This window comes from Blennius ocellaris, assembly GCF_963422515.1.
Source record: "Blennius ocellaris genome assembly, chromosome: 21".
NCBI classification, from domain to species: domain Eukaryota; kingdom Metazoa; phylum Chordata; class Actinopteri; order Blenniiformes; family Blenniidae; genus Blennius; species Blennius ocellaris.
Window position 1 is genome coordinate 5,965,103 of NC_137670.1, and position 18,885 is coordinate 5,983,987.

The 18,885-nt window shown below is 50.8% G+C and overlaps 4 protein-coding genes across 5 annotated transcripts; 2 read left to right on the forward strand and 2 right to left on the reverse strand.

Annotated features, from left to right (window-relative positions):
• Positions 1 to 257: 257 nt before the first annotated feature.
• arg1 (arginase 1) lies at positions 258 to 4,023 on the forward strand (the record flags this gene model as incomplete). The annotated part of the gene is made up of 8 exons (XM_080517012.1): positions 258 to 374; positions 454 to 526; positions 1,482 to 1,656; positions 2,645 to 2,804; positions 2,895 to 2,989; positions 3,304 to 3,408; positions 3,493 to 3,629; positions 3,857 to 4,023. The coding sequence occupies 8 exons, from the start codon at positions 258 to 260 to the stop codon at positions 4,021 to 4,023; spliced, it is 1,029 nt and encodes a 342-aa protein (XP_080373138.1).
• A 585-nt stretch (positions 4,024 to 4,608) lies between these two features.
• Positions 4,609 to 11,017, reverse strand: LOC308145694 (prolyl 4-hydroxylase subunit alpha-1-like). 2 transcript variants are annotated; one of them, XM_080517203.1, is made up of 15 exons: positions 10,912 to 11,017; positions 10,144 to 10,230; positions 9,782 to 9,878; positions 9,403 to 9,554; positions 9,167 to 9,304; positions 8,820 to 9,065; positions 8,401 to 8,582; positions 7,901 to 8,077; positions 7,051 to 7,121; positions 6,782 to 6,881; positions 6,632 to 6,685; positions 6,307 to 6,372; positions 6,146 to 6,214; positions 5,962 to 6,058; positions 4,609 to 5,802 (listed from the first exon to the last, which is right to left on the reverse strand). In XM_080517203.1, exons 2-15 carry the CDS (start codon positions 10,223 to 10,225, stop codon positions 5,732 to 5,734), a joined length of 1,602 nt encoding a protein of 533 aa, XP_080373329.1. In that variant the 5' UTR covers positions 10,226 to 10,230; positions 10,912 to 11,017; the 3' UTR covers positions 4,609 to 5,731. The 2 variants fall into 2 exon arrangements, with proteins under 2 accessions (XP_080373329.1, XP_080373328.1); XM_080517202.1 differs by having other exon boundaries at positions 6,632 to 6,881.
• A 532-nt stretch (positions 11,018 to 11,549) lies between these two features.
• On the reverse strand, positions 11,550 to 13,743 carry cox11 (cytochrome c oxidase assembly homolog 11 (yeast)). Its single transcript, XM_080517260.1, has 5 exons — positions 13,662 to 13,743; positions 12,709 to 13,060; positions 12,477 to 12,632; positions 12,201 to 12,326; positions 11,550 to 12,075 (listed from the first exon to the last, which is right to left on the reverse strand). Exons 2-5 carry the CDS (start codon positions 12,991 to 12,993, stop codon positions 11,887 to 11,889), a joined length of 756 nt encoding a protein of 251 aa, XP_080373386.1. The 5' UTR covers positions 12,994 to 13,060; positions 13,662 to 13,743; the 3' UTR covers positions 11,550 to 11,886.
• An 818-nt stretch (positions 13,744 to 14,561) lies between these two features.
• On the forward strand, positions 14,562 to 18,734 carry LOC308145310 (chromobox protein homolog 2-like). Its single transcript, XM_080516698.1, is given in 6 exon segments — positions 14,562 to 14,670; positions 14,751 to 14,794; positions 15,852 to 15,917; positions 15,992 to 16,061; positions 16,684 to 17,016; positions 17,018 to 18,734. Coding segments are annotated over 6 exon segments (1,644 nt in total). The 5' UTR covers positions 14,562 to 14,604; the 3' UTR covers positions 18,083 to 18,734.
• The last annotated feature ends 151 nt before the right edge of the window (positions 18,735 to 18,885 follow it).

The following is an 18,885-nucleotide window of genomic DNA, read 5'->3' on the forward strand; positions in this document are numbered from 1 at the left end:
TCAGAAGTTTTGCTGTTTCTAAACAAAGGTCATTTTTATCTAATAACGTTTCAAAATGTTACAACTACTTGTTTTTATTCAATTAATGTGGAATAAAGTTTGTAAAGATATTCTCATGTTTTAAACGTAGTCTGGAAGCTCATGTTTTATTAACAATCCTCCCGCCGCCGCCGCCCCCCGGGTCCTGCTGACGTCACGGAGAGTTTATAGAGGGCTCGTGGGTCTGTGCGTGGTGTCAATCTGTGCGTGGTGTCATCATGAGGACCCTGCGCCCGCTCGCGCTGATGATGATGACAAGGGGCCTTCATCATCATCACACTTCTCCTAATCGGCAGTCTGTGGGGATCATTGGAGTGCCTTTCTCTAAGGGACAGGTGAGCGCGGGCACGCGTGCATGTGCGCGAGGGACTAAGTGAGAGGTGTGTAAGAGCAATTTGGTGTCTGTGGCTGCAGCCCAGGAGCGGAGTGGAGGGGGGCCCGGACCTGATCAGGGCTGCAGGACTGCTGCAACGTCTGCAGGAGCAAGGTGTGTGTGCGTGTGTGCGTGTGTGCGTGTGTGTCACAGAACTTTCACATTATTCCCATTTTATGTTGCTTTGTCTGACTTTGTGTGTACCCTGGATCCTTGTGTGTCTTTGTGTGTTTTTGTGTGTGTATTCTGTGTTGTTGCGGCGAGCAGCCTCTCCACGATGATGTTGAAACTGCACAAACAGACTAGGGGGTCATTGAGCACAACGTTACATTGACCCCAGACAGCGAATGCATCAACCACCATGCACCACAGCGGAGAGAAAAGTTACCCCAACTCTCCTATTGAGGTTGTGTTTGTGCAATTTTGGTGTATTCCTTTGTTTTTCCTTGTTTATCTGTGATATTGTCTTGCGTTGCACCTGTGTGTGTGTGTGTGTGTGTGTGTGTGTGTGTGTGTGTGTGTGTGTGTGTGTGTGTGTGTGTGTGTGTGTGTGTGTGTGTGTGTGTGTGTTTAACCTGCAGGATGGCGTGTTCATAGGTCACTCATTTTATCCACCGTTTAAACTTCACAAGCGCAAACCAATACTGTTAATGTTCAATTCACTTCAGCTCAAGCTGAACGACATTCCTTCAACGAATTCTTCTTCAGTCTCACAAAATAGGTTCATCGGGAAGTTTTTGACACTGATGGAGGTTTAAAAGTAAACGATTATGAAAAAGAATGGCGTCGCTTCAAAAAGAATTATATAAATTTTAGGCCTCGCTCGACGGCCCACGGAGGTACAATGTTGACCTGTGGGATTTTAATGAGTGAAATTCTAAACACAAGCTTCCCAGCCGCCACCGTTGTGTGTCTTTGTGGAGCAATAATGTGTGTTTGTGTAATTTAATGTGTCCGTGTGCAGTAATTGTGTGTATTTGTGTCGTCGTCGTGCGCTTTTATCGCCCCGTTGATGCTGGTTGAACCCGGTTGCCATGGAGATGTGGTGAGGTGATGCTGTGTGTTCAAGGCTGCGCAGTGAAGGATTATGGGAACCTGAGTTTGGAGGAGGCGGCAGGGGAGGAGCCGCTGGGCGAGCTGAAGAGCGTGCGGGCGGTGGGCAGCGCCAACCGCAGGCTGTCCGAGGCAGTGCAGGCGGTGAAGAAGGACGGACACACGAGTGTGATGCTGGGAGGAGACCACAGGTCAGACCGCACAACCAACAACAACAACACAGACGGCTGAAACAGCAATCATGACACAACAACTTAACAGCAACACAATCACAAGACAATAACTCCACAACAACACCATAATAACACAACAATTATAGCACAATGACAACGCAACAGCAGCAACCTTGACAACGCAATCAAAACCATAACAACACAACGGATCTAAAAAACAACAAGACAACTACAATACGACTTAACAACACTTCATGTAGAAGTCAATAACAATAACACAATGACAAGTAAAACAACTGTAGTGCCCAACAACACATCTACGATAACATTACAATAAACAACAATAGTATCAAACAAAAAATAGCTCAATTAGAACAAAACAACTACAAACCAAACCAACATGAACATAATATGAGTAAAAAAAAAATCACAACACAATACTAGCAAAATAACGGTAACCCTACAACAACACTATAATAACACAACAACTATTGCCATAACCACAACACAACAGCAACAACAGCAATACAACTGAACAACAACACTGGGACGGGTTGAGCAGGTTGGGTTGAAGCCATTAACTCCGCCCCCCTTTGGACGTGGGCCAATGAGAGAACTCGAACCCAAACGACCGTGGAACCAGACCACGACGCAAAGGGACCAGGAAACAAGATAGCTATAGATGCACACATTTAAAAATATATACAATCATACTCTTTGGTACAGTTGTAGTGACAGTGTTAGAGACTCCTGTTTAAATTCACCACGGATCAGTTGTATATGTTTTACTGCCCCCAGATGATTTCGAAGTTGATCCACGTTTCAGAGACGGCCAGAAAAACGAAAAGGCCGAGATAATGTTTGATCTGGTTAAAGTTTGAAAGTTCCTGCCAAGAGAAATGTGTAATAGAGAGTTGAAGCGTCCCGCGGTACTGATCCGTTTGTACAGCAGCAGTCGTCAATGATTTAACAGTTCATCCTCCGTCTTTCCATCCTCTCCTTCAAGTCTGGCCATCGGCTCCATCCACGGCCACGCCGCCGCCGTGGGCCCGCTCAGCGTGGTGTGGGTGGACGCCCACGCCGACATCAACACGCCGCTCACCACCTACACCGGGAATTTCCACGGACAGCCGATGTCCTTCCTGCTCCACGAGCTGCAGAGCTACGTGAGTGCAAGGCCCGCGGTGGGGGTGGGGGGGGTCAGACTCTTCCACCCGGCCCCGGTCGGCCCCTGAACCGCTCGCTGTGCCCGACAGATTCCTCCATTGCCCGACTTCTCCTGGGTGAAACCCTGCGTGTCGGCCCGGGACCTGGTCTACGTCGGCCTGAGGGACGTGGATCCGGCCGAGCAGTGAGTACATGCTGGTCAATTCTACACCACAAAAGTCAGAAAGAAAAATTCCAACTTGAGTTCATCACGCCTCGTCCAATTCCCATGTTTGCTCTATTAAAGTGACGTCGAAAAAACTGGTGATTCTACTTCCTGTCGGCACTCGCAAGTTAGATACCAACACCTGTTGATGGGATCATTGATGAAATCCAAGAAACTGTTAATTTTATTTTAATACAAGTGTGTTACAGTCTTGATCTGGACACACAAACCCAAAACTACACTTGAAACCGGGTCTAAGATCTGGTCTGAGACGTTTGGCTCTTCCTCCTCAGCCACATTCTGAAGCTGCTGGGTGTGAAGGTGTTCTCCATGACGGAGGTGGACCAGCTGGGTGTGTCCCGGGTCATGGAGGAGACGTGCGACTACCTCAACACCAGGTGACCTGCTGATGAACCAGTGGCTCATCAGCCATCAGCCTCGGCCCCCGGAGAGTCCAGCTCAGACTGTTCCCCTGTCCGCAGGGGGAGGAAACCCATTCACCTCAGCTACGACATCGACGCCATTGATCCCTCCGTTACCCCAGCAACCGGCACGCCCGTGGTGGGAGGACTCACCTACCGAGAGGGAGTCTACATCGGCGAATACCTCAGTCAGACCGGTACGGCTCCCGACACGCAAAGCAGCAAATAGACGCTACAAAGTGTCAGTGAACGCACCATCTCGTGGTCAGAGAATAGACCTTCTGTCTTCCCGGTCAGTGAAGGTATTTTTCGTCTTTCCGGTGGTTGGTGAACGTACCCTCCTTTTTTAAATGGAGGCCGGTCAATGAAGGTGTTTCCCGTGTTTCTGACGGTCAGTGAACGTACCTTCTGTCCCGTGGTGCAGGCCTGCTGTCGGGGGTGGACCTGGTGGAGGTGAACCCTCTCAGAGGTCAGACGGAGCGGGAGGTGCGGTCCACCGTCGACGCCGCCGTCGGCGTGCTGCTCGCCTGCCTCGGACGCGTGCGTGAGGGAAACCTGGTACCAGCAGATTACCGTCTGCCCGAGCCTTAACCTCGGCCAACGCCTCGCCATTTCAGATGTCCACCTGTTTGACTGTTTTTTTTTTAAAAATATCAGAAGTTGTTCTTTAATTGTTTATAGCTGGTATTTTGGTGTGACATGGGAAGAATCACCTTGATAACAAGTTAATGACATTTGACCATGTGGAATCATTAAAAGTGTGTCAAGTCATCCGTCTTCATGTAAAATGCTTCGATCTTGTCATCTTTTCTGACTGCGCACCGCCGAGGACCTTCTTCAGTAACCCGATCAAATACGACCAAAACTTTAAAACATGGTGGCAGCATCATGCTGTGGGGGGATGCTTTTGTTCTGAAGGTACAGGAAGTTGATGGGAAGTACATACTGTAGCGTCCATTGACTAACCCTCCCATTCACTTCCATCTGCCACATTTACAAAAAGTTCCACCGATTGGGAGGTGGACCAACAGGCAGTTTTCTTTTCTTTTATTCTGGTTTAATTGTCAGTTGTCAACATAGAACCACGATCGACAAACTGTGACCTTGTCTTTGAATTCGGATGCGTTTTTAAAAAAAAGTAAATTATGACTCAATTATTTCTATCAACACGAAAAGTTGCCAAGTTAAAAGATTTTATTGAAACAGTATAAATAAATAAGAACAGAGGAGTGTGGTCGTCATGGTAACAGTAATGGTAACCTATAATTGAACAGTCTGCAGAGGTGTCAAAGGAGACTGCAGCTGTGAGACTTCATCCTTCATCTGTTATCATGGATCTAACACAGATTATAGATCTGTTTTCATAGATCAAGAGTGTCTACAACATACAAACGACACACCTTTTAACATCTTTTCCAAAGCAGAGCAGAGGCCTCATAAATAAAGAGACCATCTGAAGGCACCACAGTTTGAGATTCACAAATGTAAAGTGCTCCACAAATAAAACGAAAAAAACATCGTTGCTATCAGAAATAACAATAAAAACCACTCCGCGCTCAAACAGCAGGTTCCCAAAAGGTTCCGAGGAGGAAAATCTTTAAAAAAAATCCCCAACCAGGAATATTTCTCTGTGACAGTCACCTCCTTCATCATCATTATCATCATCAAAGCGACGCTGCCCCCAGTGGATCAACAGGTAACAGCAGTAGAGTTGAAGAAAGATTTTAAAAACCAAAACTTTGAAGACCAGGTGTCGTGGTTGAGTCACCGCCTCACAGGAAGTTGTGGGTTTAAATCTGGGCCTTTCTGAGTGGCGTTTACATGTTTTTCCATACGTTTCCTCCAAATCTGGAAGTATTTAAGGTCTGTTGGTGACTGTGTGTCCGTGTTTGGCTGCTCACCTGCCCAGGTGGAACCCAACTTCACACACACACACACACACACACACACACACACACACACACACACACACACACACACACACACACACACACACACACACACACACACACACACACACACACACACACACACACACACACACACACACACACACACACACACACACACACACACACACACACACACACACACACACACACACACACACCTGGGATCAATCACATAGTCGTTACTACTGCAACACACACACACACACACGCAGAAAGTGTTTTTATCTCACAGCTGCAGAGAAATCGACTCTTTTCTGGTGCTTTGTTCCAGACAGTGAACACACCACAGTCCTCACACACACACACGCACACGTGCGCAGGAGGTGCAACAGAAGGGGTAGAGGAGGTCATTGCACCTCCTGCAGGCTGCAGCGCCTCCTGAACTCTTGCCCCCGCTCGTGGATCCATTTGTTCGAAACTGGATGAAGAAAAAGGAAGTGCAGTCAGAGCAGTGAAACACAAATAATAAGACTGAAAATAGTCACATTTCAGAAAGGTGTGTGTGTGTGTGTGTGTGTGTGTGTGTGTGTGTGTGTGTGTGTGTGTGTGTGTGTGTGTGTGTGTGTGTGAGACTAACCCCACTTGTTTCCGAGCAATACCGGACAGGCAGCGTGACGAGTGCCATAATCTCCTTCTCCACTGGGAAACAGATTGTACCAGAACACCGCTGTACCCTGAACACACACAAACACACACTTTTAATGGTTCCAGGTTTATTTTGACCCCCCCCCTCCCCAATCTTCTTTAGGCCCCTTCTTAACCTTTTTAGGCCAAACAGCAGCTCCAACGTCAGTGAAAACTGTGGCGCCCCCTGCCTGCACGTCGCTCATCTGCAGGACGGAGGAGATGTTAGCAAGTGAACGTCAAAACACAAACACACACACACACACACACACACTCATATACAGACACACACACTGACATAAAGCAGCCAGGTTGCTATCCGGTTTCCCGTCCCGAGCTCCTCGAAGGCGTCGGGTTCGTCTTTCTACAGAAACAACAAAACGCATAGGGGGTAAAAACAATGTTCATTTCATAAATTCATTAACAAAATATAGAAATACTTTAATCGCAGACACAATAACCAAAATAACAAAAAATGATTGAAACAAAGAGTAAAATTCATTAAATACAATTTCCCTCTAAAAATTTAACCTGTTTGTTCAAACGTTTTGCTTCGATGAACAAATTAACAAAATAAAGTTTCGCTGCTGCTAAAACGTGACCGAAGCAAATTGTTCACTGACCCGTCCAAAGTCAAAGTGTGGTTCGTACTGGCCTCCAACGCCATAATTTGCCACCTGCATCAAAAGCATGGAAACATCAGTGCAAAGGGGCCTTTGGGACAAACTGGAAAGAGTTGATGAGTCGTAGGGAGAGAGACGGGGGGGGGGGACCTGCAGATCTTCGGCCGTGGAGACGTCCAGTCCCGTCACGTCCTCGATCCTCTGGTTGATCTCGTCCACCACCGGGTGCTCGAAGGCCCCGAGCCAGGCGCTGCGAGGACAGAGGGGGACAGCGGCTCAGGGACTCCAGGGAGACACAACGGGGCAGGACGCAGGAGGACATGGAGGACTGAGGTGGGTTTGGTGCAGATAAATTGGCGTCGGTGAGGCAGCACATCAATCCCCCCCCCACCCACTGACCCCCCCCCGCCAGATCTTACCTCTTGCTAATGCGGTAGTGGGCCGTCTCCAGCACGCCGGTGGCCGGGTTAGAGATGGTGGCTCGACGCAGCTGTGGAGACAATCAGCCGACAGTTACAGGGAGACACAAGGCTGTGTGTGTGTGTGTGTGTGTGTGTGTGTGTGTGTGTGTGTGTGTGTGTGTGTGTGTGTGTGTGTGTGTGTGTGTGTGTGTGTGTGTGTGTGTGTGTGTGTGTGTGTGTGTGTGTGTGGTACTCCACCTGAATACAGGGCGACCACATGACATGATGTCAGGAACATGAAACTACTCAGATCAGGTCATTATACCCGACTGCAGGCTCTGACCACACAAACTGGAGTGAAGCTGGTTTGAACTGGTTTCAAACTGCTTGTTGGAAGTGTTGTTAACAACAAGTGTAGTTTGAGACTGGTTCGTACACTGGTTTCACACAAGTTTGGAACTGGTATCAGACCAGTTTCAGACAGGATTCAGACTGGTGTCAGACCAATTTCAGACCGGATTCAGACTGTTATCAGACCAGTTTTAGACCGGATTCAGACTGTTATCAGACCAGTTGTAGACCAGATTCAGATTGGTGTCAGACCAGTTTCAGACAACATTCAGACTGTTATCAGACCAGATTCAGACTGGTGTCAGACCAGTTTCCTTCCCAGTATCAAGATGACTTTTTGTGACGCTGAAACCGCTACATGATGGACTGGCCTCCATGTTTGCCTGGGTCAGTGGGGGTCCGGTATTCAGGTGTCTCCCTCAGTGCTGGAGGACCTTCATCCTCTCACCTGTGGGCGGGGGACCTAATGAAGGGGTGAATGCCACAGAGGTCAAAGGTCACGGAGGCTGGGACTCACCCTGGGTTTGGCCAGCTCCTTGACCTTCTCTATCTCCCTGTCCGACACGATGTCGTGGTAACGGACGATGCGGGGCCGGTCCCACTCGTCCTCCTGCTTCACCGGGCCAATCACGAACCGCGGGTGCCGGTTGTTGTCATAGTAACGGCAGAAGAGGCGGCTCTGCCGGCGAGGAGTCTAAACAGGCGTGTAATAGAGTCAAGTTCAGCATCATCCGACCAAAAATAATTACCAGGAAACATTGTAGAATTGGACATTCTAACATCTGGAGATGGTCACATTGAATTCACTTGGTGCATTTTAGGTTCATGCTGAAATTTCAAACCAAAAGCCGAATATGCGAGTCGTCGACTCGTTCTACCTCGCGTCAATCTGATCCACCTGCTTCAAGGCCTGCTGTTCTACACTGCGGCGCCATCGTGCAAACTACCCTCCACACCAACTACCCCTCCATACAGAGCAGATAACAAACCAGCTGCTCGCATCACGTCTCTGCTCACCATCTCCACTCCTTCCCCTCGACACAGCTGCTCGTACTTCCTCCTCTCGGGGAGGTAGTCGACCGGGCGGCCGCGGGTCTCCGCCTTCTGCGCCGCCAGCTGCTCCCCCTCCCCCTCCTTCTGCTTGGCCAGCTGGAACTCGAAGTACTTCAGGTTGCCATTGGCTCTCTGGTGCGTCGGGTCTAACGGGAGGAAGAGTCCAGAGTCGGTGAGACCGAAGTTATGAAACACTTTACACTGGAGCTGCGGCAGGTTTTTTAGATCAGGATCAAGAAACTCTGACTTGAATCGTCTACATTGTTTCAGGCTGTTTAAAAAGTTCTCACAGTTTAGGAGAAACAACTCTGTCGATCTATTTCATCGTTAAAGGAGAAAATATCAAAAAAAAAGGCTGCGGTGTTGCACCGTGCGCAGCTGACCGAGCTGCAGCAGCCTCTTGGTGAAGTCCAGCGCCTCCTGCAGCGCCCCCTGCTGGTACACCGAGTAGCTGAGGTAGTCCAGGATGGCGGCGGCGTCCACGCCGGCGGCCGGCTCGCCGCGGTCCAGCTGCTTGAGGGCCTGCGCCATCCACAGCTCCGTGTGGTAGTAATCCGCCTCCGAGTACGCCACCTTCCCCACGTCGTAGCAGTCCCCCGCCGTCAGCTCGCTGCGCGGGGGGGAGGAGCCTGAGGAGGCCACGGAGGGAGGGAGGGAGGGGGCGGGGTCAGGCAACAGGTGGCACGTGCACCAGGCGGGTGGATTACGACACGTCTGAAGTGGCACCGACCCGGCAGCTGTCCGCTGGCGATGGTGTCCGTGTCCAGCTGGTAGGTGTCCTGCAGCCTCAGCAGAGCTTTGGCGGCCCCCGTCTGGTCGTCGTCGTTGGGGAAGTGCTGCCTGCGGATGGTCAGGTTGGAGATGAACGCTGGAACGGCACGGGAGAAGAACACTTGACCTCCGTGGACTCCGTGTCTTCGTCGTCACGTTCAAAACAAACGCGCGTGTGCGTGTGTGTTTGTTTACCGTCAGAAACGTCCGTCAGTACCAGGCTCTCTAGCTCCGCCCACTCCGTGTTCAGCCTCTTCATCAGTTTGAAGGCGTTCACCGGGTGACCCAGGAATCCCTCGGGGTCCTGGGAGGCTTCGGTAGACAGAGCGTCCAGTCTGTCCGCCCACCTGGAGTAACACACACACACACACACACACACACACACACACACACACACACACACACACACACACACACACACACACACACACACACACACACACACACACACACACACACACACACACACACACACACACACACACACACACACACACACACACACACACACACACACACACACACACTTCAGGTTTTGGACACTCCGGCGGGGCTGTGCGTGTTTCACACTTACTCTTTGACCTGCTGCAGTTTGTCCTCCTCGGCTCTGACGTAGTCCTTCAGCGAGGTCACCAGCTCCCTCTCCGTGGACAGAAGGTCCATCATGTGACCTGAGACCACAACTACACACTGAGCGCCTCACAAACTAAACAACATCCTCAACCTAACAATCACATTGTAACTGTATAGCACCTTTAAACCCGTTGACACAGAGCGACGGGGCCAAGTATGGAAAGCGTGACAAGCAGGAGACAATGACAGATAAAATAGCAACAACAATTGTAAAACACACGGCTGAGCTTGACGCCACAACTCCATGACACTTTGAGCGACACAGAAGCTGCACTTTCACAGACACGAGAGGATTTTACTCACCGATGGAGGTGAAGAAGTCACTGTGGGCCGAGCAGGAGGTGACGAGGAGAACCTGGACCCACCACCAGTGGCAGAGCAACATCCTGCCTGCAGATCACAAACAGAAATCTGACTGTAAACATGCATGTATAAGGTTATGGTTAACTATGAATAGGATATGTTAAATGCAGAGAAGTTATATCTCGAAGGGGATCAATCTACACTTTCTTTTTTTCTTCCTAAAATACACTCAATTACACTAAAGATGTACGTGGGTCATACAAATACAACGCAAAATCAGGCCATAACTCAAATAAATATGCCTGAAAAGACAGGATATCCACCATGAATCAACAGAAATGTGGAGATAAATACAGAAATAAGACTGTAATGGTCAAAAATGTGACAGGAACTAGAGGGAAACCGAATCCCACTGTACTGACAAGAAGCAGAAATACATCAGACAGACGTTTGAAAGAACTTAAATTAAATACAGACCATAAATACGGGAAATCAAAACAGAGACAGGAAGAGAGCAAACTGAAGTTGTATGCATTCCATCACACCAGAAAGCCTGAATCACACGTCAGACTGTAGCTTATGTTCTACTCAATCATTAAGGAAGTATAAATTAACTGATCCGAGGGTGAACGTGACTGAAACTAAGTGGAAACTGACAGAAACTTCCAGAATCTGCCTGCAGTGAAGGGAAACAGTCCGCAGACAGTCCGATACAAACACCGTTTCTCGCTGCTGTGGATGAAAACAGACAGGACGGACTGCGGTTACCGTTTGCACGGAGAAAATTCTCCCGCAGGTTGCGCAGAAGCGCGGAAAAATTGCACAGGGTGCGGGGCTAATGCTAACAACACAGCTAACCTTCGCTGGTTTGTTCTTCTTCTGCTCCTGCTGCGGACGGTCCGGAGGACTCAGTGCTGCCGTGGCACGGTGCTGCCCTCTGCTGTTCGCCCGTATACCGCAGGTCACGTGATAACTTGAGCGCGATGACGAAGAAGTCTCAAAATAGCTGTACTTATTTTTACTTGTTCGATTTTAGACATTTTTGTTAAATTTTCCCTATTTATCGTTAAAAAAATACTTTTCACTTCCAAAAAAATGTGTTATGTTAATTCTTAACGTTTTGTTTTGATTTGTTTTTAATTCAATGTTTATTTTTAACCATTTCATTTTTTTATGATTGTTTTTTTCTGCAGTTATTTATCAGTTTTTTTTACAAGTATTATCCACATCACTGGTTCCCGACTAATGTCCCTCTTGAAGCCTTCAGCTCTCTAAATTGAGTAAAGTTACAGTGAAGCTTTTAGGCAGTCTGGCTGCTGTGTAAATGATAAACATTTGTTGTGACTTCAAAAATGCCCCGAAGTAGTTTTTTCCAGTTAATAGTTTAATATATGATTTATGTGCAAAATAATCTGCCAATAAATGTAGATTGTTTCTGAGAAATGACATTGAACGTGCAGGTTGATTGTGATGGACTGAAGCTCTCTGACGTCTGAACGTTTGTCTTCGGATTCAGTTTCTGTTCAGAAAAAAAAACCTCGTAATTTTCCACATTTTCTTCACATTCTCTTTTTTTCAGTCTGAAATTGTCCTTTAAAAAGCAGATTCGCAGCACAGAAAATGTTTGGAGTCTGCATGTTCCCCCCAAGCCGATAACGCTCTCGGTGCGTCCACTCCAGTCTCTCTCGAGGGGTTTGTTTTACGTCCCTCCGTCCCCTCATGAGTGGCGAGTGGGCGGAGGCCTCAGCTGAAGGCGTAGCCCGGCACCGGCAGCCGCTGCCCCTCTTTGGCCTCGAAGAAGGTGTAGGAGAGCGTGATGGTGTCCACACGAGCCATCTGCGGGTCCTCGTCGAACTCTGGGTCGATGTAGAAGAAGACTGGCATGTCCACCTCCTCGTGGGGGTTCAGACGCTGCTCCTCAAAGCAGAAGCACTGCGCACACACACACACACACACACTTTGACTTTTCTAAATTCTGTTTTCGTCACATTTAAAATCTTCCGGTTTGAGACAGGGCAGTAAACAGGAAGCAGACAGGAAGTGGATAGAAACTGAACCTGGATCTTGTTGAAATATTGTCCGGCCTCAAATGGAACCACGTTATAAGTCGAAATGCCAATGATGGCTTTATCTGTCGGATTCTTCGCTCGATAAAACGCCAACGCCGTCTCACCTGGAACCACCTGCACACGGATGGGAAAGCAGACGTGAAGGGGGAGGAGTTTTGACGGGGACGCCATCGCGGGACAGTTGTGAGACTCTTGATTGGTTGAGGCTCACAAAGAGGCGTATTGAGGCGGGCGAGGACAGGAAGCGGTGCGACTGGGGCTTACGTAGATCTCGGTCTGCTGAGGCCGGAAGTTCCACTGCATGCTGGCGTGCGTGTCCGCGTTGAACGTCACCTTGAGGACGCGCTCCTTCACCGGCGTCATCGTCGCCACCAGCTCGGTGTCGTGTCCGGCCACCGCGGTGCCGCCGAGCCCGGAGGCCTGCGGGACACGCGGTAGGTCAGAGAGGTGGAGGTTCAGAGGCAAGGAGGGGTGAGGAGGTGTGTCTGGACCCTACCTGACAGTAGAGGCGGTAAAGCGGCACGGCGGCATACGACAGGCCGATCATGCCCACGCCGGCGGCCGCGATGTAGGTGAGCACGGTCTTGTTGCGGGTCCTCCACTCCTCCTGCTGGCTGCGGCTCCGCCGGCCGCGGCTCGGGGCGCCGACCCGGGGGAGGAGCCTCCGCCGCAGGAGGAGCTGGCCGGGAGGTCTCGGAGCGCCGCCGCCGTAGAGCGCGCGGACGCATGGCGGGAGCAGCACGGGGGCCGCGGGGCGCCGCAGCAGCAGGGGCAGCAGCATCGCCGCAACCAGTCACACCTGAGGCCCGGGAGAGCCGAGAACAGCTGGACAACACCTGGACAAGCACCTGCAGCCATTACAGCAACGTAAACCACAAACACAGTCCATTAAAAACAAACAAACAAAAAAATTAACAATAATTCAACATTCCGTCCACTCACATCTCATGTTTACCTGCTATTACAATATTTATCACCATGATAATAACAAATATTGTACTATTAAGGAGCTGAAAGTTAAAAATGACCCAAATTCAATTTAAAAAAGTTAAGAATCAGATAAAACACAAAGCAATCTATTTAAGAGGGGAAAAAAATTATTGAACTTGACTGTAGTGCAATGTGGACTTCAAATTGTGAAGTTTTATTGAGTTGAATTGAACCATAAAGGACTTTTAAAAGGTATAGAGTGTTTCAGACTATAAACTGTTTAAGTCATCAGTTTGATTCTCGACTAACGAGACTCAGCTCGAGTAACAAAGAAGAAACTCACGGTAAAGGTTCGAGTTTGACTTGATTTCTACGGACTATCTCATTCATTGTGTGAAAAATAAATGAAGCCGCCGGCGTGTGGACTCTGAGCTCCGCGCGCACAAAGACCGGAAACCAAACACAAATGTGTTGTTTATCAGTTTCACTACGAAATAAACAAATAAACCGAATGAATACCTGTAATAAGAGAGGAGCTCCACGGTGCTTCACCTCCTCTTCGCTGCTCCTCCTTCACCTCCTCCTGCTGTCACTTACCAAACACTCGGTGTTACATAATAAAAGCTCCGACTGGTTCGCGCTGAAAGGTTCCGCATTCGCACAATTTCAAACCATTCAAACTCCAAACATGTCCAACATGTTTATAAAACACAACAATCATGTGTATATAAAATAAAATATGTATAGCCATTATATCTATATCTATCTATCTATCTATCTATAATAGATATACTGTATATTATACACTACAACACGTAGGTAGTTTGGAATTTATAAAACTCGTTCAAATAATTTCAGCATTAATCAAACGTAACATAAAACTATGTAAACACACACACAAAATTGATTATTTGACCAAACTTTAAATAAAAAGTGATAAAGAAACAGATGATAAATACAGATTTTTATTATATAATAATAGTAATATATAATCCACATGTTATCCCCGTTTAAACTTCTATGAAATGTGTGACTCAACTGAAGCGTCTTTTTACGCTAAGAATACATTTGTGGAATTCAAATAAGTTATATTAGACTTGATTTATTTTTTGACTTTATTGTAAATATAATGTTGTCGATTCAAGAGTGGTCCTTGGCATCTTAAAGTCTCTGTTGTGTCTTGGTCTTGGACTAAGTGGCTTTGAATATGTGGCTGTTATATTAAAATATGAATATTGTTTCACAATTATATAAATAAAAAAATACAGTTTTGAGTGATTTTTGGCTCGATTTCCTCATAAATAAACCAAATGTCGATTTCAGGACAGAGTTTCTTGCTTCAATCTGAATTCGATTCGAATAATCGACCGACGGCGGATCATCGCGGTGACGGCGAGGCGGCTACGGCGGCCGCGCGGGGTCAGAGCGCGGCTGCAGCTCGTGCGGAGGGGCTGCGGCAGTCATGGAGGGGGTCACCGTCGGCCAGGTATTCGACGCGGAGTGCATCCTCAGCAAGCGGCCCAGGAAGGTAAGCGCGGCTCCCCGGAGCCGGTCCCGCCCCGCGGAGGAGCCCGCGGCCCCGGTCTCACGTGTGTTTGTCGTCCGCAGGGGAAGTTCGAGTATCTGGTGAAGTGGAGAGGCTGGTCGTCCAAGTGAGTAGCCGCCGCTAGCTGCGCGTTAGCCACCGCGGCTAACACACAAACACCGAACAATGAGCGGCCGCTGCGGGCGCTTCGTTCCACCGGGGGAGGTTTTATACCCGTACAAGGGGGGGCGAGGCGAGCCGAGCCAGCTGCCTGCCCCCTCCCGACAGAACCTCCACCCACTAGCCAGACCCGCACGCCGCGGAGCAGCGGCCGAGTCCCGCCGCGTCTGCCCGCCGCTCACCGCTCCAGCTGCGGCTGCGGATCCAGAGTCTGACCGGGAGGAGAGGAAGACTGCTGGTCCTGCACGACCGGGAAACACGACCTGGACTGGGGACTCGAGCTGAACCTGGATTTAATTCCAGGACCAGGACAAGAACTGGACCTGGAATTTAAAACAGACCAGGGACTTAAACCTGGACCCGGGACAAGAACTGGACCTGGAACTTAAAACAGACCAGGGACTTAAACCAGGACCCCCTTGACTTAACCTGGATCTGGAACTTAAAACAGACCAGGGACTTAAACCTGGACCTGGAACTTAGAACAGACCAGGGACTTAAACCTGGACCTGGAGCTTAAAACAGACCAGGGACTTAAACCTGGACCTGGAGCTTAAAACAGACCAGGGACTTAAACCTGGACCGCCTTGACTTAACCTGGACCCGGGACAAGAACCGGACCTGGAACTTAAAACAGACCAGGGACTTAAACCTGGACCCCCCTTGACTTAACCTGGACCCGGGACAAGAACTGGACCTGGAACCTGAAACAGGCCAGGGACTTAAACCTGGACCAGGCACTTAATCTGGGCCTGGGACTACAACTCAATTCAGACTACAGACTTAACTTAAACCAGGGACTGGACTTGGTCCAAAGAGTAGACCAAGGACTATTGACTGGACCCAGAAGAATTCCACTTCACAGCATGCTTTGCAGCTCCAGCGTCTATTGAGAATTCAGCTTCGTCGTCATAGAAACCGTCTCCTGTCTGTGTTTTCTTGTCGAGTGGCGGTGAAGCACATTAGACGGCTTGAGGACTGAATCAGTGTCGTCTTGTTTCCAGACACAACAGTTGGGAGCCGGAGGAGAACATCCTGGACCCGCGGCTCCTGGCGGCGTTTCACAAACGGTGAGCGAAGCCTCCGAACCCGGCGGCGTTTATCTCCGCCTCCGCCGGCCTCTGAACTCTCTTCTGCTTTCCAGAGAACAAGAGCGAGAACTTCTGTTTCAGAAAAAGGGAAAAAGGCCGAGAGGACGACCTCGGAAGATTCTGGTAAATAGTTTTACCCGTTTTAACACTGCATTTATTCAGATTTAATTCCTTAAGATGTTTAGAATATTTAGAGTTTCTGCTCCCCACGTCTTCTCCTCTGTGATATTTTCTACATTATTAAGTGAAAAGTTTAGTTTTCATGTGAAAACGCAGACGTTTCGTTGCGTTTTTGGGTCGTTGGGAGACCGAAAACACAACTTTTTAAAACAACGTCTCCCAGGGTTGAACTTTTTTGAAAACACTTCGTTACCGTGGAAACGGACTGCGCAAAGCGCTCCCGGGACGCAGTAAATAGTTCTTCTGCATTACATAAACAACACGGATTGGTGGCCCGACATGCTGCTAATACGATTGTTTTCAAAATGTTGCCAAGCAAACGAAAACCTTGTCTTAAAAAAACAAAACGACTTGAAATATTAGGTAAACAGCGTGATTAACTCAGTGTGATGGCGCCACCTGCAGATGACACATGGTCTGAACGCAGAAGTTCTTGAAATGTTTCAATGTGAAAAGACAAGTCAGAGCAGATTGTTTCAAGAAAAAAAAAAAAAACACTACGATGAGAACTGTGTGGACTGAAGGTGACAACGTGACATCGTCACTTCCTGTCTTGTCCCTCCAGCCTCCTGCTCCCGCCGTCACCAAGGACAGCCGCTCGTCCTCGTCCTCCTCCGGCCTCTCCTCCTCCGCGTCGTCTTCGGAAGAGGAGGAAGAGGAGGAGGAGGAGGAGGAGGAGGAAGATGAAGAGGAGGAGGATGACGAAGACCACGGCAAGAAGGCGAAGCCGAGCCCCCGGCTGACCCCCGTCCCCCAGAAGAGGCCGCAGATCCTGCTGGCCAAACCCGACCCGCCGAGCAAGAAGAAGCGCGGCAGGAAGCCGCTGCACCCGGACCTGAGGGCGCTGCGGCAGGCCAAGGGCCGGCCCGCCCCGTCCCCTCCCCCTCCTCCTCCCCCTCCCCCCCCCGCCGCCCCCTCCCCCCCCAGGACCTCCCCGCCACCAGCAGGCGCCGCGCGGCCCCCGCGACGACGCCTGGCCCGGCGTGAAGAAGCCGCTGCAGCCGGCCAGCTTCACCTACACCGGGCTGAGCCGCGGCGCCCGGGTGGAGGCGTCGTCCCACACGACGTCCTCCTCCTCCTCGTCCTCCTTCTCGCCCTCCAAGCCCGCCCCCCTCGGCTGCGCGTGGAGCGGCCGCTCGCCGTGCGGCCCCGCCCCGCACGGCCGAGCCGGCGCCGCCTCGCACGGCAAGAACTCGCTGGACCTGAAGCGGCCTGCCTCCGAGGCCGCCGCCTTCAGGGGGTCCCCGCTCAAACACGGCGGCGCCTCGGGGTCGGCGGCCCTGCACGCCGGCTTCGGCGGCGGGCAGACGGCGGCGCAGCAGCGTTCGGCGCCGGGCCAGAGGAGGCAGGACGGCGGCCAGAGCGCCGCACTCCCCCACAAGCAGCAGAGCTCGGGTCTGTCCAGGACGGCGGCGACCGCCACGCCGCGGGACCGAGCCAATCAGGCGCTGAGCCTGCGGGCGCTCAACCTGCAGAGCGTCGGCAGCCTGCCGGGAGGCCCCGGCGCCGCCGCCGTGGCGAGGACCAGCCTTCGGAGTGGCGGCGGGATGCTGGTGAAAGGAGTCGCCAAAGACAGTCGCGCACCGGCCGGAGGGCAGCGCTGCGGCCCGCCGGCCGGGGGCGGAGCCGAGTCGGGCCGCGCCAAGGAGAAGCTGTTGGCGGGACAGCGGCCGGAGGAGCGTAAGCATGGACTCGGCGCGCAGAGCCGCAGCCTGCCGGAGCTGAGCGCCGGCGACTCGGACGAGAGCAGCAGCAGCGAGTCGGAGCACGCCGCCCTGTTCCCCAGAAACAGCCGCCCGAGCCTGGGGAACACCGCCGCCGAGTCGGACACGGAGACGGACTGGCGGCCGGCGCGGAGCCTCCTGGAGCACGTCTTCGTCACCGACGTCACCGCCAACTTCATCACGGTGACGGTGAAGGAGTCGCCGACCAGCGTGGGGTTCTTCACCGAGCCGAGTCACTGACCCGCCGCCGCACCGGGAACCCCCGGGCACACCACAACTCCCAGCATTCCGAGCCAAACACACACACACACACACACACACACACACGGATACACTCCGGTATCTGATGGCCACGCCCACTCCTGCAGCGCCCGATCCAATCAGACGTCTGATTGACAAACTGCAACACGTTCACAGGGCCCCACGTTCGAAAAACCCCCCGGCCGTCTCTCTTCTCAAGAGAGTTTCAGCGGTGCTAAACACGTCACCATGACGACCGGTGGTTTCACGCTCGCCCGCCATCCCGCTCTGTCCGCCTCACCTGTGCCTCGCGTCGCCTCCGTCCGCCCGCGGCCTCGCTCAGCGCGACGCGTCTCTACGTGAAGAAGAAGAGGAGGAGAAGTGTTGTGGGTGTTTCCAGATGTTTGTTCTCGTCTTTCAGTGGTTTGGGCCAAAGGTGTGACGACTCGTATTATTGACCACAGTATTTGTTGCACTACACAGTACAGATGGACTGCTCGCTGTTTTGTACCATTTCAAAAGGTGGCGCTGTCTTTAGGATGAAGATGTGTGTTAATTTATACCTGTAAATATGTTCTTTTTTCATGTGATATCTATCCGAGGGGGCTGTGTGTGCCCCCCCGCCGCCGCCATGTGAAGGGATTTCAAATAAACCCTGACAATGAAGAAACTGTTGTAGCTCCTGTTTTCACCAGCAGGGGGCCCAAGAGCTGAAACATGCACACAGATGGAATGAGGCATATATAAGTAGACGTAAACTAACAGAAACGTGATCAGAGTGGATATTTCTCCGAGGGAGACGT